Source organism: Dunckerocampus dactyliophorus, chromosome 15 (genome assembly GCF_027744805.1).
Source record: "Dunckerocampus dactyliophorus isolate RoL2022-P2 chromosome 15, RoL_Ddac_1.1, whole genome shotgun sequence".
In the NCBI taxonomy this organism is placed as follows: domain Eukaryota; kingdom Metazoa; phylum Chordata; class Actinopteri; order Syngnathiformes; family Syngnathidae; genus Dunckerocampus; species Dunckerocampus dactyliophorus.
In genome coordinates this window covers 6,805,739-6,832,823 of record NC_072833.1, presented here as the reverse complement: position 1 = coordinate 6,832,823, position 27,085 = coordinate 6,805,739, and the positions used below count along the sequence as shown (strand labels likewise).

General features: G+C 41.5%; 2 protein-coding genes across 2 annotated transcripts in view; one reads left to right on the top strand and one right to left on the bottom strand.

Moving 5' to 3' along the window:
- The window catches only part of camk1da (calcium/calmodulin-dependent protein kinase 1Da), a 54,369-nt gene extending 43,787 nt beyond the window's left edge, over positions 1 to 10,582 (top strand). Inside the window, exons 8-12 of the mRNA XM_054800434.1 lie at positions 1,777 to 1,889; positions 3,647 to 3,725; positions 3,850 to 3,937; positions 4,071 to 4,296; positions 4,961 to 10,582. Of these exons, the coding sequence (XP_054656409.1) occupies positions 1,777 to 1,889; positions 3,647 to 3,725; positions 3,850 to 3,937; positions 4,071 to 4,296; positions 4,961 to 5,085 (631 nt within the window). The 3' untranslated portion in view covers positions 5,086 to 10,582. The remainder of the gene's footprint in view (positions 1 to 1,776; positions 1,890 to 3,646; positions 3,726 to 3,849; positions 3,938 to 4,070; positions 4,297 to 4,960) is intronic.
- A 5,246-nt stretch (positions 10,583 to 15,828) lies between these two features.
- Positions 15,829 to 24,987, bottom strand: ccdc3a (coiled-coil domain containing 3a). The gene is made up of 3 exons (XM_054800435.1): positions 24,463 to 24,987; positions 24,029 to 24,206; positions 15,829 to 17,649 (listed from the first exon to the last, which is right to left on the bottom strand). Exons 1-3 carry the CDS (start codon positions 24,870 to 24,872, stop codon positions 17,344 to 17,346), a joined length of 894 nt encoding a protein of 297 aa, XP_054656410.1. The 5' UTR covers positions 24,873 to 24,987; the 3' UTR covers positions 15,829 to 17,343.
- Positions 24,988 to 27,085: the final 2,098 nt, after the last annotated feature.

Sequence of the window (27,085 nt, the reverse complement as noted above, 5' to 3'; positions counted from 1 at the left end):
CAAAGATGATGATGTTGCTAGGCGCCGTCATCAGAGCCAGATGCAGCTCTTCACAATGACCTTATATGGAAATACAGCCAGATGCATTTTTCTGGTTGTTCTTTGTTTTGTCTTTTGCTGCAAGCATCTCATGCGCTCACTCATACAGGTGTATGTGTGACTAAAAAATGTTGTGAGTTAATTGCTTTCTTGTGTGTGTGTCTGTGTGTGTGTCTGTGTTTTTACATGCCAAAGCCAACACATACTGTATGTCACTGTAATTGTTTAGGTGCGTGTGTTTGTGTCTACATCTGCCTGTGCGTCTTCCACCTGACGGAGACTAGGTGCCAGAAGTCGGAGGTCAGCAGCGGGTTAACAGGACACCGAGAAAAAGACGTGTGTGTGTCATTGAGCATGAGTGTGTGTTTTTGTACTCAAAGAGAGTGCCTCCCTGCTGCCAATTTGCACAATTAGGTTGGCGATTTAGACCTTGTTAGCTTTTAGCTGCAGCTCAGGTGGAAAGATCACATCAGGTAATCAGCCATGATAATCACCTGGGATTCTGTGTGTGTGCGTGCGTGTGTGTGTGTGTGTGTGTGTGTTCACTTGGAAAGTAGGTGAAGTGAATGACAGCTAATTTCATAGTGTGGATATTAGAATGCATGTGCTCATTCAGGTGGATGTGACCAGGTTGAGTCTGTCACCTGAAGACAAAGCAAAGGAAAGACTTTGTTCTTCACAGCAGGCAGCCATCCTGTTTTCTTCAGACTTTTTACTTGTGTGTGTCTGTGTGTGTATCGATGGGGAACGGCATTTTAATGACTTTTTATGAAAATCTCTCGGCGCATGCAGAGCTTCGGTAATGAGGTGCAGATGATGTTTTGGTGGATCGGCATTAATTTGGTCGTCTCATTAGGGAGGTTCTGACGATAGATTGAGGCAATTTGTGTTCAGCACTTAAATCTCATGTCATCTTGATTAAGGTGATACAGGTTACTACTGGCAAGGGTGCCAGGAAAGCAACAATTTGGGCCAAGTAATGTAATGTAATGTAATGTAATGTAAAGTAATGGAAATAACAAAGTAAGAGAGGAGGTTCAGTATCAGCTTTCTTGCTATATAATACATATTTTATGTATTTATTTCCACTGGTTATAATCAGCAGTGTTTTATATATATATAGCATAGGTGTCCATTTAAGGATGCGGTCTGATACATTTTGTGCATTAATGATGCTCAAACCAATCCAAAAACATCCACATCTTAGCTTTGTGTTATCGGTGACAAAACAAAGCGTTCAAGCGTTCCAGCAAAGGCCTTCAACACAATGAGTGGGCATAATATAAAAAAATATATAACAGCAGAAATTCACCCAGAGCTGGAGCCGAATAAAAGGGAATGCATTGTAGTGAATGGGAACTTCCTGTTGGGACGGTCCGGTATAGACGTCACTGGCTCCTCCTCCTCCAGACCCAGAAAAAGTGCCGAAAATTGTAAATATTTCAATATTCGAGTACACATCTGACACAGGAAATATGCCTTTCCATACAATACAAGATTGACATGTGTTTTGATATCATGAGCACTTTAAAGCAAGTAATTTGAAAGAATAAATCTGTCTGACGAATGGAATAATATACTGTAGTATGTATTGACTAGTATAGAAAATGTTGAAGCACACAATCCATGAGCCTTCAGAAAGCAGTCCTTTCATCATCTAATTAATGCACTGAATGGAAGTACCACTTATATTCCTCTCCCTGTTATGAGCTGAATAACAAGGCTTCCTGTCTACAGGCTGTGCGGCTACCCTCCGTTTTACGACGAGAACGACTCCAAGCTGTTTGAACAGATTCTGAAAGCAGACTATGAGTTTGACGCACCATACTGGGATGACATATCCGACTCAGGTGATCTTCTTCCTCCTTTCTCGTGACCATTTGCATCCTGTTCGGTGCTCTGTCCACTATGCGGCACATATGGACCCTACACCGCCTCTGATGTCATTTGCATGGAACGAATCAGTGCGGGAATGTGTGCGGTCGTTTGAAAGCGCCTGTTTTCTAACAGATGGTGTTCAGGGCCCGCCAAAATCTGCCAAGCCGGACTTACATGGGGTGTCCGCTGCACACAAAAGGGTGATAATTTGGTAAAACATGTATCCCTACTGTGTTGCCTGGGTTATTATTTTTCTGACAAATACACCACATGCTGGCGCAGTTATTAAAACCCAAAGTTTGACCCCGTAAGTTAGAAATTTTTCACGCAGCTCACTGCGCTGCACAAAACACCCACTGTAACTTTTGGGTGTTTAGCGCAAACACCACCAAATGTGGTACACACCTTTAGGGGACTGACAAACACGTGTCAAGGTTATTTGGAAAACAAGGCAACCATCAACCAAAACGTCTTTGCAGGGGTACATGCAGGGACTAATTGTGCATAAGTCATTGACCATTTGTCTAATGCTTGTAGAACTTTGGGGATACCTATATGACATGTATGCTAGCATGACTTCCAAAGCATTTTCAAATGCAATTTCCAGTCTTTTTGTGTAATGTAATTACACACAATTGTACAGTGAGGTCCATAAATATTTGGCCAGACGTTTTTCTAATTTTAGTTCTGTACAGTACCAGAATGAATTTTAAATGAAACATAAAAGATTGCATATAAATGTGAGGAACTAAATCATTTTTTCAACACAACCCCTTCATTTCAGGGGCTCAAAAGTAATTGAACAAGTTAAATAACTCATCATCAGCCATCATTCTGGTAGAGGTTGATCTTGGTTTCTTCTCTCCAAAGAATGTTCTTTCGGAAGAGTGCTGCCGTGTCTTTTTAAGCAGGGTCCAATCTGGCCTTTCTGTTCTTGAGACCTATGGTCACTTGCACCGCGCAGTAAACCCTCCTTTATTTACTCTCATGAAGTCTTTTCTTTATGGTAGACCTGGACAATGACACACCTACTTTCTGGAGTGTTTCTAACCTGGTTGGCTGTGAAGGGGTTTGTCTTCACCGTGGAAATGATTCAGCAATCATCCTCCACTGTTGTCTTCCCTGGACTTTCATGTCTTTTTGCACTGCCGAGTTCATCAGTTCACCGCTCCTACTTTTGTAGCAATTTCGCAGCTAAAAGATGACTTGTTTCACCTGCACGGTCTTCATGTGCAAAGTCTTCCAAATGCAACTGCCACACCTCAAATCAACTCCAGGACTTTTGGTAATGACAGAAAGAAAAGGAACACCCACCCATGAAATGGCCTTTGAGTCAGTTGTCCAATTACTTTTGGTCCCTTTTAAAATGGTGTGGCACATGTTAAGGAGCTGAAACTGAAAAGCTCTTCATCCAATTTGAATGTGGATATCCTCAAATGAAAGCTGAGAGCCTGCCCTTCTTGTCCATGTCCATTCCATAACTATAATCGGAATAGGTTTCATTACACTGGTAACGAAACAAAACTAGTCAGCGTCCAAATATATGTGACTCTAACTGTAAGTGCTACGATCACCCTGACATTACATGATTGCATCATCATTGCTTATTTTATCCACGAATATGCACTTTAGATACAGAAGTGTTTGGGCTGACAAACCTAGTTTACAGCAGTTTTTAATGCTGTGTTATGGTTTTTACTACCAGTGTTTCTTCTTTTCCTTTTCCCAGCCAAGGATTTCATCAGCAGCCTTATGGAAAAAGATCCAAGCCAGCGTTTCACCTGTGAACAGGCACTCCGACATCCCTGGTGAGCAACAGACACACACACACACACACACACACACACACAGTCGCAGTGGCAATGGCAGACAAAAGGACATTAACTCAATAGCGATATTGATGCGCTAACAGAGTATTTCCTTGTGTGTCAGGATCGCTGGAGATACAGCTCTCTGCAAGAACATCCATGAGTCTGTTAGCCGGCAAATCAAGAAGAACTTCGCCAAGAGCAAATGGAGGGTAAATTTCCTGTCTTTCCTTCACGCTCTGTTGATATATGATTGGTTAGGTCTCCTTCAGTGATTGTTTAGCGCGGGGAAGATGAATCACTCTGTGCTAAAGACTGCCGCAATTGTTTCTCCAACCTCTCCAGCAAGCGTTCAACGCCACGGCGGTGGTTCGCCACATGAGGCGGCTGCAACTTGGCAGCAGCATGGGGAGCAGTGTGGACTCTTCTAACCCACACAGGCTGAGCCAGAAGCTGGCACAAGGTCCAAGCCAGGTAGACCGGAACCGGCCGTCTCAAAGCCCGAACACAGGCTCAGCTGCTAGTCAAGCTTCATCCTTTGATAACAACATGGCAGCTCCACGCAAGGAATGTGAGTAGCACACAACGGCGGCCGGTATCAGCGGCTGACATTGCCATGAAAATGTTATATCGGTTCATATCGTTATCATTTTTTCTGCCGGCATTCACACACACCAACAAGCTAGCGCAGTAAGGTCGTGGTGTGGAATTACTTGTAAGTTTCACCTTTGCATTGTTATCATGCGATTTGCAATGGAAGTGCTGGTTATGCGAGGGATCAGACGTCTTCACTTGGATCTTCATCTGTGCACTGGAGCTGTGCGAAGTGCCTTCCTGCTTCAAACGCTCCTCCACAATCCCAGTCCCCAAGAAACCCCCCCGTCTCAGGATTAAATGACTAGAGACATCTGTGGTCATGAAATCCTTTGAGCGACTGGTGTTGAGCCACCTGAAGGACATCACAGGCCCCCATGTGGAAATTCTGCAAGAGTCATCTTGATTTCCTTCCTTCCTATTCAACGCTCCATTTGCTTTGTCATTCATGTATATTGTGAGAAATGTAAAAATATATCTTTTTTTCTTATGTTGATAAATATCTAATTAATTAGGTGTTTTTAATATGTATATTATTTAATTATTATTATTATTAGATCTGAGGGAGGCATTTAATTTGTTCCTTGATACAAAAAAGTCGTGTCAAAAAGGATTAGAAATTGTGTCTTCGCCTCCTCCAGGTGTCCCCACGCCTGCCACTCCCTGCAGTCTGGCATCTGCAGCCGCTGCTCCCGCAGCAGGGGCGGAGCTAAGCCGGCCACACCCCTCGGTGGTCCCCGCCCCGGTTCTCACGGAGACGAAGTGACGCCAGGTCTTGCGGGGGACCAGCTGGGAGGCCACGGCGCTGTGAGGCAGAGGGACGCAAGGATACGAAGGAGAGCAGGAGAGGAAGAGGATGGCCCTCTTGTTTCACCCCTTTTGTCTCTTCTCTGAACTTCTTCATGGGAGTGTACCCCCCACACCCCACGACCACCACCACCACCTCCTCTTCCTCCTCCTGCCCCTGCCCCTCAACTGGTTCCTCGCCCTGCTCCACGGAGAGCGGAGGACTTCGATTTGTACACACAGCGCCACCGTGTGTGTTCAGCCACACGACATCACTGACTCTCACTGAGCTGCCTGGCGCTATGTCACATTAGTCAAAGTCAGCTTGCCTCTTGAACCTTGTCTTTTCCTCCACTTTTATTTATTTTTTCTCTCTTAAACTTCGGTTTGACTGTTGGCAACTGGAATGTTTTCATTTTTCTATGACCGCTGTTCATTCATAGAGGTTGTACTTTTGAAAAAGCCATCACTGTCAAATTAGCAGCGCTGCATCGGTAGAATTACTGTAAATAAAGAAGACCCTAATCGACAGGTCACCACTACCTCATGCAAATTTACCAGCTTTCAACTCGTAAATCCCTAAATTGAGTCCAGGTGGTTTCCCATAATCCCCCATTCACAGCATGACTACTGAGTCTGTAATGTGCATCGGCGTTCTGGTCCCTTCGTCTCCTCCATTCGTGTTGACTCATTATTGCTCATGTTGCACACTAAAGCAACAGCGTTCATGTTTGAAATGCTACACTTTTTACGTTGTTTAGGCTTTAGGCTTTGTTTAGGCTTGCTTGTCTGTTCGTGTTTGTGCTTTAAGAAGTGCTTTAAAAGTACCATATGACTGTTGAGAGGGAGAATCATGACTTAGTTATCTACAGTATTTTGCACACAGGGTCAAACCACCAATGTTTATCAGACAGGAAGGCGAGATTGTATTGGTTGGGTTTGGGTTTGTTTTTTTTTACTTTAGAAGAAAATTATATAGTTGTTGTAAAACATACAGAAGTATGAGGGACAAACACTATATCAGGGGTGTCCAAAGTGCAGCGTGGGGCCTTTTTCTTTTCATTTTCGGCCCGCAACTTGTTTTTATTGGCATATTTTGAAAATAAAATGGATTATTGATGATGAATGTTATTAGATATTACACTTGCTTTGTCACTGATAACAAAAAGCTAAGATGTGGATTTTTAGCTTAGCATATATTGACCTACTGTAGAGTGGGTTTAACGTTTTTAATGCACAAAGTGTGTCAAAGTGACCCCCCCATTCTCACACTTTTGTGAATGTGACCCCTGGTGGAAACAGTTTGGACACCCCTGCACTATATGGACAAAAGTGCATAGTCAATCAAGTATTTGGCGCTACCCCTTAATTAACCTGAATTGTTTGTGCATGGGCGGATGATATCCGCTCCAAAAAGTCTCAAAAGGCAGCAAAAGGGAGACCAAGCACATATTTTCTCCCATTTTCACTGGAATTACTTTTGTCCATATAGTGTGCAGAATGTTTTTGATGATGTATATAACTTATTACACATTTTACTTAGTCTTTTGCCTTCATAATAGTCCAAATTAGATGATGATTGTCCCTCGCCTCTCTATTGAAGCCATGTTTTTTGACGCTGCACCCAGTTCAGTCGTGCTCAGGGAAAACTGCAGCTGCACTGTGTGCTGGCGGCTTCCCTGGTTTAGTTTCACTTTCAGTCCATTCGTGTGCTTAGTGCAGCATGTAGTCACGCCCAGGATAGACCAACAGTATGTTTGCATAGTTTGGTTCAATCAGATCAGATAACCAGAGCCATAAAAGACTGCAAACATGACCACCAAGCAGAAAAGTTTGGTACCGTTAAGTATTGGCACAAACCAGACTCCTATTTGGCACCCTATGCCGTGGATTTACCATTCCAAACCTTAGCATGGTGAGCTTAGCTTAAATGTTCTTGGTCACAATGCTGCATTCGAGACAGCTGGGAAGTTGGAAATACTGGAGCTTACTAGGTTTACTCTAGGAAGCGAGGTGTCCGCCAGCGCTCTCTTTATCCTTGGCCAGCAAATGCCACAAATCTTGTCAACTATTTAGCTTGTTAGCTTCCTTTGTCGCGATATTGATCCAGAATCGGAGAAGAAGACGTTCGAAGTTGAGCTGTGCCCTCTGATCAAGTCGTATAGACAGAGGAAATAATGTAGTACAAGCTGTGTCGCCTTGACACAAGGTTCCATTTTATTTATTGTAGTTTATTGTTGTTTTTTAGGCGCAAGTCATGCTACGCAGGAGGTTTGTAGGGGTAGGACAGTCATGACAGTCATGGCCAAAATTTTTGGTGTAACTTAAATTTTGTGCTTCAGAGACATAATTTTTCATTTTTGCCATGTTCCTTATTTTTTTCAGTATATAACAGACGGGTAAAATGTTTTCCTAATAAATAATGAAGCAGCAGAGTTGCTGATACATCGAAGTTAAGTCACTACCAACCACCGCAAAACATTAAACAACTTATAAACTATTCAAATGTTAATCTTTTTCAAATTTGACCTTTTCCAACAAAAGCATTCAACTAACAGTGCAGGGTGCATGTGTACGCTGTAGGCCTACTTTGCAATCATTTACACTGCACTATGTAGGCCCTTTTGAGTCGTTCCTGTATTTGTGTAAAAAAACGTAGCCAACTAAACCTTAACATAAAAAATCCCATCAGAGTTCGCATGTCTGCACTGTCTGCTCAGTATCGTTGACATCACTTGACTCGTCACAGGCAATTGAATATGCTTGACTGTCTTTTCAGAAAGAGGCATTTCTTTCGTTTTCTGAATCATTTCTGTTTAATTTTGACTTCGGAGAACGGATGCTCTGATATTTTTATGAACGAGTCTCCCATGTAGTCTCCAACAGTGAACGGCTTCCTCCTTACGATGACATGTGCAGCCGCAACTCTAGCAGCTGTAGTTGAGTTTGGAGCGTTCACCCCTGCTTGAAATCAACCTTACGCAGTAATTCCGAAATCGCTGTCTTACACCCATCTGCAGTTGTTTACTTTTCCGAAAAAGCCGAGTGCTTGTTTTGAAAATGTCTTTCAACGTTATATTTTTTGTTGTTTGTTAAATTCTCGTCGCATATCAAGCACACGGGGAAGCCAGTGTCATGGGCAGTGAAGGCAAAGGAATATGTCCATTCCGAATTTAACTGTTTTCTCTCGAGATTTTTCTTTTTAGGGACGTATTCATGGTTACGGGGGTAGCACACTCAACAAGACGTCTTTTTCGTGTCTCACCGGTCTCGCCGCACACACCAACCCACACTCTCCCTTCCCTTGCTCACCCAATCAGCCGTCAGAACACAGTCTAGATCCATTCACGGACTTCTGATGAGTCGGATATTTCAAACTCTTTTAGAAAATGCATATTTCCTCCACTTCGGCGTTCAAAAAAAATCACCAAGCTCGTCCAAGGGAGCCGCAACAAAGAGGTTGAAGAGCCGCATGCAGCTCCGGAGCTGCGGGTTGCCAATCCGTGGTTTAGAATATGCCCATGGGCCAATAACATCGCTCCCTCGCTCTATCGTGGTTTTTCAAAAATTAATTAGTACATGATGGCTGTTTCGTGGTTGACTACGACCTTTTATTAGTCAAAAAAGATTGAAAGACAAGTTCATGTAGTACTCTGGTCACTAAACATTGGTGAGACATGACATTGCGTCACATTGCCTTAACACAGCATGTAGTCAGCCATGGCAGGTCATGATAGAGTGGAAAAAAAGTTCTCTCATTCCGTACGTTTTTGGCTTCTTACTTTGACCTTCCCTACTCCGTTTGAAACACTTTCTTAAGTTTAGAACAAATAAATTGGAGGCTTACTTGTTAGCTCGGTAGCTTGCAGTGGCGTCTCTTATGTCCCTGCAGTCATAAGAGGTGACTGTAAACAATCATAGGAATGAAAAGGTGACTACTAGTATAGGGATGTTATTTCATGTTTACAGGGCTCTAATCATGGTAAAAAAAAAAAAAACATATTTAGAAAGTCATAAAGAGGTTTTCTATGCTCCAACTACAAAATATTTCCTTTTCTAATATTCAATCCTACTCCACGGAAATTCACTCATCGTGGTCGGATCTGGACCAAATAACCGCAACAAACAAGGGACAACGGGAATGCATTTTAGTGAAGCGGCAGTTTACACCTTTCTGATTTGCTGGTTGCAAATCCCAGGCTTTCTAGTTTTCTGGAATGCAGCATTCGACTTATTAAAATGATTCCATTATATTCCAGAACATCAACACTATAGGGTGAGGGTTGGGGTTACGATTAGGATTGGGGAGGTAGTGTTAGCCTATTAACGAGAGTCAGTGGCAGTAATGCCCTTTTCTTTTTGAGATGACTCCAAAAGCAAAGCTTCACAATGTCTGCACACTTTCACACATATCCGATTGTCTTTAGATGCTATCCCTTTATTGTGAATATGTAGCCAAAGAGCAGAGCAGAGAATATTAGGTACATCCGAGAACATTTGATAGATTTTGTATGATTTGATATGATAGCTACTGTTAGTTGCCATCTTCTTTGGGATATTTATCCCCTGTAAGAATGCTGCTGACGAATGTCACAGCATTACGGGTCCTCAATTGGACAAAAACCCACCATTTGTGAGACTTTTGTGACATTTGTGAGTTCTTAGTTCTGTTTTTTTGGTCACGGTGACATGCTTTGTGAGCTCCGAATTGCCCTAGTTGTAAGTATTTATGCAAATGTTGAAAGCCACCGCATGTAGGTTAACCTGTATATTCCCTAAACCTACTCTGTCCCGTGTGTTGTCTTCATGAACCCACTTGTCCCTTTAGCGTGTCGTTAGATGCATGTTGTCTCAGTAACTGTCTTGACAAAGTTGTTTTTTTGTTTTTATTCAAATGTGAGTGTGTCAAAGTAGCAACATTTTATTCCTAAAAAAAAAAAAAATCATGTTTTCTCAGAGGAAATCAACTTTGCCGTTACCTTCATTAAAAAGATGACATAAGGGCTTTATTCCAACGTAATCTGATTATTCATCATGACCCTGTACACTGTACATATAGACACTGATTGCTATGCATTGTCAGAAAGTCCTGAAAATAAACTATATTTATTGAAAGTTTGGCACGTTACAGGGAAGAAGTGTCCTTGAAGATCCTGTTCTTGCACGAAATGATTCCAAATTTGTAGAAAACAATTTATCATTTTTCGTGTAAATTCCCACTAAATTCTCATTGTGCTTCTCTGACCTACAATTTCAATCCCTACGTTGTAAATTGAATGCCAGGGTTTTGGTTTTTCTTGCAAACTAAAATAATGCGATGTGGTGCACATCAGTGAATGTTCTGTGAGCTTTTGTGTCATTGCTTTCTGAATGAAATGCTCCATGTTTAAGATGCTTGTGTACAAAGACTGTGAATATAAATGATAATTTTCAAGATATTTACAAATGTTTGGCTGTTGTGGCTTGAGGGGTGGGGCTGAGTGATTGTGTGTGTGTGGGGGGCGGGGGGGTGTTTGTGTGTGTGGTTGAGGGTGTTGATTGTCTTTTGAATGTTAAGACAGGGGGGGGGGAACATACCAGTATACCATATCAGTATCTGTCCAACAGCAAACAAAGTTTAATGATCTCAGGCTTACGTTTTTGCCATTCGCCAAAGCTGTGACAACTCAGAAACACAATGTTATGGAACTGGAGCGGCTGTCATCATCTATTTTGCCTTTGAGCTCATGCAAAATTGACCTTTTTTTTTTTTTTTTTTAGCATACACGTGTTTGCATTAACGTATATATGCTCTTGTGTCATTTTAGTGTCTGTATTAAAACTGAACATTGAGTTTCAGTCCTACAAATGAATGTATTTAGTAAAGTACAGTATAAGGAGCTGGTTTATTTCATGGAAGGTGGCACAAAATGGCAGAATTCATATTTATCAGGATGTGTACTTTATTAGCTTCCTTAGCTATTTGCTAAATGTTTAGCTAAAAAGTCCATTGCCTGAAAAAAGCAAACAAGAGTAATCTGGCAAAGAACAAATAACCAAGGAAAAGGTAAAAAAAATACTGTATCTACATACTACATTCTTTCTTTTATATTCGTTTGCAACTTTGAAATAGCCAGCTAGTCTTGTGTGTGTAAAGCAAGCTAGTTTGCTAAAAGATGCTACAGGCTTGTCACCACTCTTGCGTACTCGACTAAAAATGAGCTACTTTAATTAAAAAAAAGTACTTTATGACGCGGTTATTTGATTTTGACTAAAAATCATTTACAATTAGAAGGTTTCTCTTGTCTCAAGTGTAAAAGTTAGCCTGAATGCTATTTTAGCATCCATACTGTATTTTTAAACACTCAGGCTGGATTAACTCTGTACAATTCAAGTGAGTCCGTTTTTTTCTGATTTACAGTGCAACCTTGGTTAGCATCATTCGTTCATTTCAGAAGGTCTGACTAACCGAAACGGACACTAACCGAATTGATCAATCCGTTCCAGAGAGCTAAAAATGTTAACACAATGGGGGTTTTTTTATAGGTTTACAGCTATAGTTTTACATGCAGAAAACAATTCCAAATGCATCTAAATACATATAAATAATGGATGAAAGGGATAAGTGAACATTTAAGGTTACTTTTACCTTCACTGAAGACGTGACTGTCCCCAAAGACACAAAGTGGCGGCGACATCAACCACCATCACCTTCCTGTTTTGATCTTGAATTCAAAAGCGTTTCTCACCCCAATACCTAACTGAAAATGGAGCCAAAGAAAGTTGCAAGTGCCAGCGTTTTGATAAAGAAGGTGAGAAACGCTTTAGAATTCAAGAGGTAAGAAGACGGTGTCCGTGTGGCGTCTCGCTGCCACATCGTCTTCAGTGAAGTTAAAAGTAACCTTAAATGCTCATTTAGTCCCTTCGTTCGTCATTTATGTGCATTTAGAATAGTTTTGTGCGTGTGTAACTGTAATTATAAAAGTATAAAAACATGTTTTGTGTTAACATTTTTCAGAGTCAACCGCTGATGACATCATAAACGGCCAACGTAACTTCCAGTTTCGGTTGCCATTTTGTTCACGAGCTAATTGGATGCTAACAAGGAGGGACATGAATTAAGACTACAGATGGACTCACGCAGTGTATTAATAACACAACAAGACGCTCGCCATGCTGGATGCTAACCGGTGAGGCAAAATTGTGGCATAAATTTTCAGCGTTAACCAAAAAAAAGACACTAACAGGGGCGGACGCTAACCGAGGTTCCACTGTATTTATTATACAAGGCAGTGCAGGTGGGAAAACACATTAGATGTCTTCAGATAGAATTGAATTGTTTGTAAGACTGAAACTCTTAACGTGGTGCTTCTTTTGGTCCGACATCTCGCTGTCTGTCTCTGCCGTTCAAAAATTTTGCATTTTCCCATAAACTCCCATCTGGTGGGCCATCGTCACGCTCAACAACACCCTCGCGTCTCGTAAAGCGGGCAATGCCTGCTGCGCCGATGCTGATGACTTTTTGTGTCCATGGGGCTTGTATATCGGATGCCTTTCGACAATCATGTGCACATATCAGACGAACCATGATAACGCAGGTTGGATTGTGTTTTCTTCTTCTCTCCTGGAATAAATCCTAAATGACCACAAAAGCATCTTGTTTTTTTCTTTCATGTATGATTTTTTTTTTTTTTCCCCGGAAACTGCAAATTTCATTTTCGTGTCCTAATTGTGCTTTTTCTTCCACCAGCAGGCTTGTGATGATAAAGCAGAGTTTGCCATCGCTTTTCTGCGCAGAGTGAAAGGTATTTGGTGTGAAACAGATGTTAACAGACGAAAGACAGATGTTGCAAACTCTCAAGGCAATTGTTACCTTTATTGGTTCCCGTTGGAATTCTTTATTAGAAGCATGCAAACACACTCACCACAGATGCTGCTTCCGATAACTGTAAATCCCAAACATTGCCGCTTTACTCGTTGTTGTCCTTGTCGCTTTTCAAACGTTTGACCAATTTTGTGACCAACTGTTTCCATCCCATAACTGGCATATAAAGTTGTGCCTCGTTTATCGCGTTTAATTGGCTCCAGACCGGAGTGCGATTAGTTAATTTTCTCAAAGTAAGATTCAATATTTAGATATTTTTGTACTTGGAGCATAGAAAACCTCTTTATGACTTTCTAAATACTTTTTTTAGCATTGTTAGAGCCCTGTAGACATGAAATAACACTCCATAGTCACCTTTACACTCCTATTCTTTGTTTACAACACATTGCTCAACTGTAATGCGCAGGCCAGGGGATTAACACATGGACATAAGAGACGGCCGCCACTCATAGCATATAGCGAGCTACTGAGCTAATGGTAAATGGTCTTTTACTTGTATAGCACTTTGGCGCTGTTAGCACATTTTACCTACTGATGACGCAGCATCAGGAGCAATTGGGGCTTCAGTATCTTGCCCGAGAACAGTTCGACACGATCAGGGGAGGACGGAAAATCTTCCACCGGAGCCATGCTGCAGTAAGAAGCCAAAAATGTACCACTTCCACACTAAATGGGAGGACAACTTTTTTTTCCACTCTAACATGTCGGACATGCCATGGCTGACTCCATGCAGTGTTAAGGTAATGTAATCTATGGTAAAGTCTCTTTAATGTAATATTACTGACACTAATAGTCCAAACCACAAAACACCCATCATTAATTCATGAATTTTTGGAAAAACCACGACAGAGCGAGGGACAAATGTTCGAACTGCTATATAGTGAGGGATATAGTGAGTTATTTTTATGTATTTATTGTTGTATTTATTTATTTTGTGATTTAATGTTGAAGACGTGTGCAGCGCCACTTGTCTCAGTATGTGTTAGTAACCCACAGTAGACAATAGCTGTTGAAATATTGAGCCACAACAGTCCTTATTGGCTAAGGTAGAACTTGCCCATTATGTTCTGCGTCCTGATTGGCTGCAGACCATTGTCAATCAATCTCCGTGCCATTTCCTTTTGTGGTCAATAGTCGCTAGATGTTGTTTTTTGTTTTTTTAGAATGTGCCGCAGGCCAGAATGGCCACCGTGCCACACTTTGGATACCTCTGCATTAAGTGTAATTGTATCTAAAACCAAGAAAATATCAAATACTTTCTTTTGCACTTTTAACCAAAACGTCATTTTAACACCAGCAAAACATAACATCCTTCTAATTGCAGTCTTTCACATGTCCACAACAGATGGATAAATTGTATTGGCGAGCCAAGCTGCTGCCTCAAAACAGAAAACAAGGTAAGCGGGGGGCTTCTTTTGCTTATCATAACTTTGTCAAGTACATTTTTGTCACTTTAACAGTATCTTTGTCACCATAGTTACAAGAGTTCCTTTCAGTGCTTTTCCCTGGCTAATTTACAGGAACATTTCAGCGAAGTCCCGCTGTTCTTGCCCCCTCACAAACGCATTCCATTCACTTGATGAAGCAGACATGCACACATTGGTGTGTATCCTCTGACCTACAGCACTCCTAACACAGATTCTGTGCTTGTGTATGGCAGAGGGATTCAATTAAAACATAAAAAGGGCCAGTCCAGGAACGTCTTGACCAGAAAAGCTGGGCAAATGCAAAAACAGTAAACATGCCAATAACAGGTCTGTGACCAGTCCTGATGTGGGGTTTGATGGTGTTTGTCTCTATGCTATTATATATTTTATTTCTGTAATTCTGGCGACCCACACAGTCATAATTCACAGTGAAAATTTAATATGAAAAGTTAAGCACTATATTTGACAATTTTCCACCGACATGAGCATCAAAACAGTAGTTTTCTATGGAAACGCTAAGATTTGCCATTTCAAAGCAGTAAGTTTCAGAGTGTTGGGGCATATTATTATTTTTTTTAATTAATATATATTAATATTATAAGCATTTTTTGCAGGAAACACCATGTGAACTTTAAGGTCCCTTATACCAAATGGATGTTTTAATTCTACTGTACCAGTAGTATTTGTAACAATAAAACAGTGGAACCTTAGTTAGCGTACGCCCCGGTTAGTGTGTTTTTTAGTTAATGCCAGAAATTACCACCAAAATGTTGCCTCGGTTTGCATACATTTTCCGGTTAGCGTACAATATGGCACACGTCTTAATAGACTGCGTGAGTCCAGTTGTCTTCTTAACGTCCTTGTTAGCAGCTTGCTAATACATGGAAACGGGAACCGGAAGGCAACTCAGTCGCCCCGTCTATGATGTCACCAGCTGTTGACTCTGTAATACTTAGCTGTCTAACACAGTTACGCCACAAGTCTCAAAAATGTTAACACAAAACACATTTTTACAGTTTTACAATTACAGTTATGCATGCAGAGAACAATTGTAAATGCATACTTTTACCTTCACTGAAGACGTGTTGACAAAGAGACAACGTGGCAAGGACATCACGTTAGACACCACCTTTGTGTTTTGTTATTTTGTGTTATTTATTCAATTCAACAGTGTTTCTCACCTTCTTTGTCAAACTGCTGGCACTTGCAACTTTCCTTGGCTCCATTTTGGGTTATTTTGCAGCCGCGATCAAAAGAAAAGCAAAGACTTGAGGTGAGAAACACTAGTGAACTCAAGAAATAACTCATGGCAAAACACAAAGGTGGTGTCCGTGTTGATCTCGCTGCCACATTGTGTCTTTGCCTTCAGTGAAGGTAAACGTAACCTTAAATGTTCATTTATCTCTTTCATTTATTATTTATATGTGTTATATGCATTTATAATTGTTTTCTGCATGTAAAACTATAATTGTAAAACTATTTTAAAAACTATATATTTTTTTAAATAAAATAATGGCCCATATTTCCAAAATTGATATGCATTTACTTTAAATTGTATTGAGTTATTTACAAATTTTTTTTTTTTGAGTGTGTATTTTTTTTATCATTGCGCCTGAAAGGTTTCCTCAGCCCAGTTCAGCCTCGCTCACGGACCGATACTGGTCCTCGGCCCGGTGGTTGGGGACCCCTGCCATACCTGACTGCGATAAATAGGATTCAATGTTAATAAATGGAATACCTTCGTACTTTCTACTTTCTAAATGCGTTTTTTAGCATTATGAGAGCCCTGTAGACATGAAATAACACGCCTATAGTCACCTTTACACTCCTATTATTCATTGTTTACAACACATTGCGCAACTCTTGCTGCTGCAGGGACTCGAGAAGGCCGCGAGCTGACTTCATGACATCATGCAGTGTTAAGGTAATGTAATGGAAGGTGATGTCTGATTCATGTTTTGTCATTACTGCCGCCTTGTGACCAGAATACTATATATCACTTGTATTTCAATGTGTTTTGACTAAGAATAGCCCATAGTTTAGCACGAAACCGTAATCATTAATTAATTACTGAATTACTGGAAAACCCCAATATAGCGAGGGAGCGATAATCGAACCATGATATTGCGAGGGACGACTGGATAGTGCTTCTTGGAGACACACCCTGTGTTGACAAACACTGCTCATTAGCATTAAAGCTACAGACACACAAAACTTATTAAAAGCACTTAGACTGTCTCAATTCCCGTGTCAAGGCTAGATTTCAGACAACACAATTCCAATACATGATTGAGGGAAAATTGTTGAAAAATACAAGTACTATAGGCCTTGAAAAATATGTCACAACCACACTGTTTTTGATCTAAATACAATTTTATCATTGAAAAAGTCTAGTGTTTTTTTCCCAATAAAAAATGACATCACATAATACATTTCAGTTCGATTGATCCTCGCAAACTGATTGATTTGGTTTTAAGTAATAAATGACATTGGATGTAAAGTAGATCGGAAATGATATCAAAACATTTGGTCAACAAAAAATGATTTGACTGTTACGACTTCATCAAATGATAGAAGCCGCTTGTAAATAAAAAGTGACTCCATCATCTTGCTTCTTTGCTTCTTTCCACAGAACTTATCAACGCTGAATTTCAATGGCATTCCAAGATGACCTGAAGATGCAACTTGATCTTCCCGCAAGAGGCACGTAAAAATGCTTTGATTCTCTTCCAGGAAACCTGTTTCTGTTATCATAACCCATATAACCTGGAGTGAAACCAGTTGTGTGTTATAGCAATCATGGTTACACAGGAAGAGTACAGTTTATTTACAGAAGCTCCTTGGCCATGATTAGTTTTAAAGTCATATGAGGATTTGTCCATAAGACTGCCCAGCAGTCTGTCATTACAAATAGCCCATTTAGGCAAGCAGGTTCTAATGTGATTCATCACAGTTGCATGCTCTGGCGCATGGCCGTGCTGGCATAGCGCCCTGGTGGAGGTTCTTCCTGTGTGATGGTGTTGAGGTGATGGCCTGCTTGGCGCTCGACAGCCTTGAGCTTCACCAGCAGCTCCTGCGCCTCTTGCTCGGCCTTGCGAGCCGCCCTGCGGGCGTTCCTCAGGGAGCGTTTTACCTTGCGAACGCGCTCCTTCAGCTGCTTGTTCCTCCTCTCCGCAGCGACCAGGCGCTCCTGTATCTTGCGGCCTCGCTCCTCTTCCTCAAACAGCGCCGCCTGCACGGAGGAACACAGCAGCTGGGGAGGAGAGATGCAGAGAGTCAGCAGGTTGTTTGTTTATGTGACAAACTTCTCAGTGGCTGGCTGTAGAAGTGTGGGAGCATCAGTGATGAGATTTTCCCAGCATCCACTTTCAGTAAATGAAAGTGTTTGTTTCACTCCACTTAAGTGGGCTACATACCAGAAAAAGTACCGAGCTCTCTTACTGTCTGCTGGCTTGAAATTCACATCCTCCTACAATAGCACAGACAGTTACTTTAGTTACCTTAGTTACCTTACCGATTACTTTATTTTAAAACTTTCTCTTTTAGTGACATTCAGCAGCTGCCCTAAAACACCCCCACTGCCTCAACATAAAAAAATGGGCATCCCCAAGCTTTTGTGGCTCTTCGCTGGAGTTCAGTGTGTGGCATCTGCTCTGTGTGCAAACCACAACTTTATGTGGCTTGATGGCTCACTGTTTTGGGCGAGTGATGGTGGTTAAGAGGAGGAGAGTGTTGTTGCAATAGGAGCTGGTCCATGCGTGACAGTCAGCCTTAGCGATCCGCGTAAACGCAGCTCAAATATTTATTTGAAGGTGCACATCGCGCAACGCTTGCGGGGCGAGGCCTGTTGGTGTGGCGTGTGTTGACACCTCAGGCTGGGCTTTGGGGACTGAAGCTGGTGGGGTGGGTGCCTGTTGAGCGGCGAGGCATACAAACATATGTTCGCGATCCTGCGATTGACTGGCGACCAGTCCAGGGTGTACCGTGTCTCTCGCCCGAAGTTAGCTGGGATAGGCTCCAGCATACCTCCGAGACCCTCATGAGGATAAGTGAAATAGAAAATGGATGGATTTTCGCAATCAAATGGCACAGTCCCAAAGGACTGTGAGGTCCCCGCTCCAAATAATGGCTGTATTTCAATCTACAAAATGCCCATCTCGCTCCTCCCCACATTGTTTTAGGCGTGAGTTGTCCTCATGATGAAAACGTGACTTGCCGCATGCATGACGTCATTCCCTAAGGCCCAAGAAGAAAGCAAATGCAGCAATCTTTTAACAAATGAAAATTACAAAAATAGTAACACACAGTGACATGGATAAGTCATTTTATTGTGATTAGTAGTTTGCAAATAGTAACACGTTAGATTACTTATTGCTGAAAAAAGTGGTCAGTCTAGAGCAGGGGTAGGGAACCTATGGCTCGGGAGCCAGATATGGCTCTTTTGATGACTGCATCTAGCGCTCTGACATTTCTTAACACGATCATATTTATTTATTTTAAAAAAAATTCACTTACATTTTAAAGTAAAACATTACAGAAATCACAGTGTTAAAAATAACGTTCAAAATGTCAAAAATTCTTATGCATTTTAATCCATCCATCCATTTTCTACCACAATGCGGGTGGCCAGAGCCAATGCCAGCCGTCCTTACGATATTTTCCGGCTCAGACACCAAAACTCGATTATTACTGGATAATGCGGTAGCCTACCCGGGTTATTGAGAGGTCAAGAAGTAAACTTCCCTCCTTTAATCAAATAGTCAGCTCGGGAATTCTGCAGAGCCAACCCTTTTGACAAAGAAGATAGCGAAAAGAAAGAAAACCATTCAGCACAAGAAGTTGCATTAATGGTATGAAGTATTTTATTTATTATTGAATAGGTTCAGTATAACAATGTAATTAAAAAGAAGTCATTCAAAGACTTATTGTATTGTAAAATTGTTGGTCTTGCTAAAAAAATGCATGAGTTTAATTGTATTCAGTGTTAAAAAATATTATATGTTTCTCGCGGAAATACATTTTAAAATATGTGACTTTCATGGCTCTCTCTCCAAAAAGTTTCCCGAGCCCTGGTCAAAAGTAACTGGTTACTTAGTAACACATTACCAGTATCACTGAGCGCAGACCGCACAAATCCAATTTTCACTATAAAACAATAAACAAAACTGTCATGATTGGCTCCGTGTTGCTAGGCAGAACTTGTTGAGCAAAGTCATTAGTTCCGCAAAGCCCAATGACAAACTTAGGAAGTTAGAAAGACGCACATACTGGGATTATATATCATGAGAAGTAACGTAAATGCTTGATTCAATTAACCACCGAGTCGGTCTTGTTGTGTCTTATTAAGGTTAAAATAATTAAGTTGTTAATTATAATGAATTTTCAAATTTTAGAAACAGCCATTCCTCCAGAGACGACTCTACTGTACTCAAAGTGGCGCCCTAGGCGGGATTTTATATGGCGCCCACCTCCATCAATAACTTACATATGCTGACAAAAGTAACTGAATGACATTGCTTTTACCATTGTATTTGATTTTTAAGATAATGTGTCACCCAATTTATAGGATTAACAAATTACAAATAAATGTAAAAAAAATTGGAAATATAATTTAAATACCCTTAACGCAAAATAAAAATCATGTAAATAAGGAAATAAATAGTAATAATAGTAATAATGAATTATAAATACACCAATCAATATTAAACAATTTAAACAACCACACAGTTTGCACACAAAAACGCTATATACACTCATCCCTCGTTTATCACTGTTAATTGGTTCCAGAAAAACTTCCTGAGCCTTTATATGGTCTCTTAGTCTGAAATGAACTCCAGAAATCAAATAACTTTTGCACCATATTCAAATTTATTGAGGTGCACCTGTGTGTAATGTCAACATTGCTCTGTAATAAAACGTTTCAATTAACGACTAGCTCTCACCACAAAGGCACGTGCTGCATAGACGGTATCCGCAATTCAACAATGCTACCTACAGTTCCCCTCTCAAAAAGCACACAAAACCACTTTGGTGTTTCAGGGGCCCTCATTTTTCCATCTCACCGACAGAGCAGAGCTGACCCCAACTGGCAAGGTTGATTGTTTTTATAGTCCCGCTGTGGCAGTGTGTGTGTGTGTGAGTGTGTGTGTTTGTGTGGGTTCCCACGTGGCTCGTGGCGATACAAAGCAAGGCCTTCACATCGTCATTGATGTCACAAAACGGTCACAATGATGCCCCATTTTGATTAACACTGTAAGGTACGTATTCATTTAACAGTATGTTTACTAGTGTGTTGTGTTGTTGTAGATGTATATTTGCTATGTGAGAAGGTCAAAATATTAGAAAGATCCCTCAGTATAAGATAAAATATGCCTTTATTAGTCCCACAGGGGGGAATTCCAGATGCAGTACAGTTCTACATCACTAGACCACTATCACTATATATATATATGATTGGTACACCATTTTGGTGAACCAAAATCAAAACCTATTGTTGATTATCTTACTTGCCCTACAGAGGTCACATCTGGGACATTTTCCAACAGTGTGTACCCTTTCTCATAGGGTCCTAGGAACGATCTCAGTGGGATATCCAAAACGCTTACAGCCACACACAGCATCTGTCAAAACATCCGGGTATCACCTGCCTGCTGCTCAAGCATCATCTGTGCAAACACTACGTGTGAACGCATGTGCTGTATAGAAAACATACACAATTCCATTTCAAGTGCAACAGTGAAATGGTCCGCACCAGTTTCATATTAAAATAACAGTTTAAGATACAGGAGCTCTCAAAAGTGAGATTTTCAGCAGCTATTTTACCTATACTGTACTTTAGACTAGACAATGTGCAGTGTGTATAGCAGTATAGTATAGTTTATTTGTTTCAGGCATGCTTAACAAGTTACATTAAGGAACATCACGTGGTTATATTTGCATAATTCAACATCCGAAAAGAAGTAGGCATAAGCGGACCTTATTTTAAATCTAATCTTGTCTATTACTGATTGATTACTAATTCATTCACATCATATATTTTATATGTTGACACAATATTGACACAAAATTTGTTTGCTTGTATTTAAATGGCGGACTTTATGGTGGCTGGTGTGCTGTTGTTATTCCTGCCAGATATTTGGAATGCACATATCGATGCTGTTGACATCCACATGCACCCCCTTTGATTGCAGAAAGTTGGCCGCCTGTTGCTCTGTTGGAACAACATCATCTTGTTTTTCTTTTCTGTTGTCAGCTGTCCTGGCATATAGCCTGTGTGTAATGTGGAGCCCAGTCGCAATCACATTGTTCATGTGCATGGACTGTTCCAAATAATACATTCTAGACATTTCTTGCAATATAATGCAATCCTTGTCATCATTTTGCATCTTTAAGTCATCCACTTTCTCTTCCAGCCCATCAATGCGTTTATGAAGCGACGCAGTATCCTTCTTCACTTCCTGAATGTGTTTTGTTCAGTACTTCACATCATCGTGCTGTTTATCTCTTATTTCGTTCAACCTGCAGTTCCACCTGTCTCTCATGTCGTTACTTCTCATCATCATGACTTCTTGGAGACTACCTGGATCCGAGCTTTCACATCTTCCTCCTCTGTATTTGCTGCGACAGAAGCTCTTTTTCTGCCCATTTTGTTGGTGGTCAATGAAGAGACAGAGCCAAACTGTACAATAACTGCTACGCTTACTAGTAAGACCCAAGTTTAATTTGTAATGCATAATTAAATGATGTTGTACATGAACATGCACGTACTATGGTTATCTAGCAAACCAGGACGATATAAAGGTGGAAAATAAAGATTAAAAACAGATAAATTAAACATAAAATAGCTGTGCGCCCCTAAACACCTTCTATGCCTCCGAGAGTCCACATAAAACTTTTATGAGAGCCATAAAACACATTCCCCCCATAGTCCTTATCAGTGTATGCACATAATTTGCTGATGAAGGACTATGTTGGAAGTCAGTCCTTTCTAGGATGATGTTAGACTGCATGTCAAATAATGTACGTTAAAGGGATCTTAAAAGATGTGTATAGCAAAAACAATAGCAAATATTACATTGGCTGGTACCCGTGTTGTTGGTATGAGGAGGCTCTTAACAAAAGCAAATTAAAGGTTTAGGCACACAAGTGGAGGAAGTCTCTTGTCTGTCCTTCAGGAGGAGTGTCTGGTTCCCAGGGGGGTGAAACCTGAAGCAAAACAACCTCCCACGCTCAATTTTAGGGCTGAACGATGTCTTGAAAGCTTACAGTAAAAAACACTGAGAGAGAGGAGAGTTCTTCTGTAAGGCAGAAGGATGTAGAAAAAATAGTAGGTTTCATGAAAAGAGCTAAATTCCTGAACACCTGTTTGACATCCCACTGAGCCTGAAGGTCATGACCTCTAAACATGCACGCGCTTGTCCTTGACATGAGCGGTGTCTTTACGGTCTGCCATTATGACCTCTGACTTCATAGCTTGAGGATTCAAACTGCGGAGTTCAAAGCCAAAGAGAAAAACGGAGGATTCTCTCTGTCACTTGCTGCTTTCTCTCTGTAGTTCACCCTCCAAACAGTGAAATATACCATTAATCCTCTCTGGAGAAACAACCCATAATTAAACTGCCATTACTGTCATTTTCTATATTGCTTGTCCTCAGTAGGGTCACAGATATGCTGGAGCCTATCCCAGCTCACTTCGGGCGAGAAATGGGGTACACCTTGGACTGGTTATGTGGACAACCGCCTATGTCGATGTGAGTCAGCCACTTGAGACAAGCCACTGAGTGGAGCCACTGTATACGTCTCTGATATACAGTACCGTACTTTTATTTTTGTTTTTTAAAAAACGTTTTTAAAAAAGTACCACTAGATGGCGCGCATGTACCACTAGTGGCATTCATCCCAAGTCCTTTGAATGCACATTATTTAGTCACAACTTCAAATTAACCTCCTGTTAGGGATGTATCCACTCAAAATGTGAGTCAGGTCTTTAGTGAAGACCTCCAAACACTGTTAAGCCCTCACCTGCCCTATCTCATCTCAGTCAAACCTGAGATAATAGATGCCTAAATAATAGCAACAAACCCTGCCCCTCTAATGACAGGGTCTGGCTTATCTCTGGTCCCGGGTCAGCAGTGTGTGTTGTTTCGTGTTCATTGGTTGAAGCTGCAGCAGGATCAAAATGCTGTTAGTTAGAGATGTTGATCTCTGCTATTTGACATTTGACCCCTGAATTGGTCACTATGTTGCTCTCCTGAGGAGCCAGACGGCTGATCAGTCACTGCTTTTGTCCCCAATGGTTGACATGTGACCATGTGCAGCCAGTCACATGCAGGGAATATATAAGTCACTCAATCAATACTTCTGTCCATCCATGAGTGTGTGTGTGTGTGTGTGAGACACTCCCCTGGAGGTCAGTTTCCACTACTTGGTGTGTGTGTTTGGTCAGTGATCTTTACTACATTCTTGTCGGCAGAGTTATTATGCACACACACATTTTCAGGCCTGAAAGTAACAGTGAATATGTTGTAAAAATACAAGATGTATGTAGTTGTGGTGGCGTAATCAAGGAAGCAGTAAGTTACTATAGCAACCAGCCAAACTGTTCTATAAGATACTGAATCTAACACCCTTACCCTGCTGTCCTCCAGGGTGTCCCACTCGGGACTGAAGGTGTGGAACGGCTGGCTCCCCTGGGTGCAGTTGGAGAACTGGAAGAGGCTGGAGAAGGTGCGCCTGTTCTCCGCCGTGTCGGGGAAGATGGCGTCTTGGAAGTTGACACCGTGGGGGAGGATGTTGTAGTTCTCATCCATCCTGGTAGGAGATGAGGCAAAAGTTGTTTCTAATTTAAAGGGAGCTCATTTCACAGATTTTATTGTGAGGGCAGTTGATTTAAATGAATTTAGTTCTTAATAAGATGGGATGGTGGGATACATTGTCACCATCTACGACAACGTTTATTGTTAATCACATACTCTCCCCTTAAATGAACATTTTGTCTATTCATATATTCACAAGGGAAAAATGTTGACTATTTTCACGGATACATGTGTATATATTTCCTCCTTACCTGAGGAAAAAGAAGTAGGAATAGTTCTCCATCACTGTATGAGACTGACAGGAGAGGTAGCCCAGTCCAGTGAAATTAAGTCGGGACCCGGCGGGTACCTCCAGCATGCTCCCCCAGGCTTGATCGCACAACAGCTCCACCTCCGCGGAGTATAGTAGCCCTTCCTCCGCGCCCTCGTAGCCGTATCCGAATCCGAAGGGCAGCGAGTTGTAGAGGCTGCCCACCCCTCTACCAGCCAGGGGCTCCCGGTGGATTGCCAGAACCCGGGCGTACACGATTATCTCCGCCAGCTCTGCGCGGCATCCTTCGCTCAGTGGGCGCCACTCAGATGGGAGCTGGCAGCCGTGCGTAAAAGTGTCCAGGTGCGCAAAGGCGCCAAGCAATGCAGGCAGGACAACCATGAAAATCATCCCGAAACGCTGGACTGGGGTTTAACTTGCAAATACAATACCAATTTGAATGTGAAAATTGTTGTTGCTTGCAGACACTTTAACAAGCGCAAAACTTGTGCAGCCCCTTCCTAGTATCATGTCACCCGCCTGCTTCAAGTGTAGGAGGCTCTCTCCAGGGAGCACCCGTGCTGCATTCAATGACTCATGGAAAACAAAGTAGCGTGTTCTACATAGGCTGATTGGTGCGTTCAATCGCATATTAATGAAAGAGCGAAAGACGAATTGCACCTCAAAATATTGAAAAACATTTTGCTTATTCAACTAGTGTTCAGATGTTGGGGTACACAAAAGGTTTATAATAACAACCCATCTCATGAACGGCACCAAAAATCTTATAGTCTATTGTATGTCACAAAAGTGAGTACACCCCTCACATTTCTGCAAATATTTTGTTAAATATTTTCATGGGACAACACTAAAGAAACAACATTTAGATACAAGGTAAAGTAGTGTACAGCTTGGATAACAGTGTAAATTTGAACACACAACCATTAACCACTGGCAACAAAGGTGAGTAGAGTGTTCCCTCGTTTATGGCGGGGGATAAGTTCCCAAAAGTTAGCTAGCAACTAGTTTGCCAGCAACGAATTGACCACAAAAGGAAACGGCAGGTAGGCGATTGATTGACAATGGTCTACAGCCAATCAAGACGCAGGACACAATGGGCGGGTTCTCCCTTAGCCAATAAGGACTGTTGTGGCTCTATATTTCGCCAGCTATAATCTACAGTGAGATTCTAATATGCTTGTACAAGCGTGTAAACACTTACTGAGACAAGTGGAGCTGCACACGTCTTCTACATGAGGATACAACAACACCCTCTACTGGTAGCAGTAGTAAATACAATAACAGACATACAACACAGCACGGATAGATCTCTCTAATACACCACAAGGACGCAGAACACAATGCCTGTTCATGAGCTGTTAAAAAAGAAAGCCTGCCAACAGTTTGCTGAAGACAAGCAGGCTAAGGACATGGATTACTGGCCCCATGTCCTGGGGTTTGATGACACCAAGTTATACTTATATGGTTCAGATGGTGTGAAGTGTGTGTGGCAGGTTGGTGGGAGTGTCACGGTATGGGACTGCATAAGGGGAGCTCATTGCGGAAACACAAATGCCAACAATTTGTATCGCACTGAAGCGGAGCAGCATGCCCTCCCTACGGAAACTGAGTCATAGGGCAGTATTCCAACATGATATGAACCCCAAACACACCTCCAAGATGACCACTGCCTTGTCGAAGAAGCGAGGTAAATGTGATGGACCTAAACCCTACTGAGCATCTGTTGAGCGTCCTCGAATGGAAGGTGGATGAGTGGAAGGTGTCTAACATCCATCCACCAGCTCCATGGTGCTATCATGGAGGACTGAAAGAGGATTCCAGAGGCAACCCGTGAAGCTCTCGTGAGCTTCATGCTCAACAGAGTTGACAGTGTTGGAAAATAATTTTAATTCAGGTGGTGTACTCACCGACCAGTCCAGGGTGTACCCCGCCTGTCACCCGAAGTCAGCTGGTATAGGCTCCAGCATGCCCCCGCGACCCTAATGAGGATGAAGCGGTATAGAAAATGGATGGATGGATGGATGGATGGTGTACTCACTTTTGTTGCCAGCGGTTTCGACGTTAATGGTTGTGTGTCAAGTTATGGGGGGATAGTAAATTTACACAGCTATCAAAGCAGTACACTGAAAACTTATTGCATCAAAGTGCCTTTTCTTTAGTGCCGTCCCATGAAAACATATGCAGTATTTCCAAACATGTGAGGGGTGTACTCACTTTTGTGACGTAATGTGGATGAAATTTAACATGTATTCTAACGTAGTTCACTCATACTGCCATGAATGATAAAAACTGTTTTAACCTGTAATACAACCTAGGTTGAAGGCAACAGATTAGGTTTAAAAAAACAAAACAATAATTTAGGTCAGCTTTGTTTGTACATACGTATATAACACTGCCATCTGGTGAAATTTAAACGAATAACAAAATGAACATGCATTTTATTTCATTTTAGGTTGAGACAAACAAAGCTTTTAAAGACAAAGTTTACCATTTCGAGTAGATTTTTTAAATGTTTGTCTTCAATGTCATTATTTATGTAATGTTTAAAAATAGCAAGAACTGGTTTCCTGACTATTTGCAAGGTGACTCCTCACGGGAATATC

Excerpts from the sequence above, each read along its gene's own strand:
- ccdc3a (XM_054800435.1), bottom strand. The coding sequence starts at position 24,872 with ATGATTTTCATGGTTGTCCTGCCTGCATTGCTTGGCGCCTTTGCGCAC. Across the intron at positions 24,207-24,462 it reads TCCTACTTCTTTTTCCTCAG|GATGGATGAGAACTACAACA; the intron begins GTAAGGAGGAAA and ends ATCTCCTACCAG. Across the intron at positions 17,650-24,028 it reads ACACCCTGGAGGACAGCAGG|CTGCTGTGTTCCTCCGTGCA; the intron begins GTAAGGGTGTTA and ends TCTCCTCCCCAG.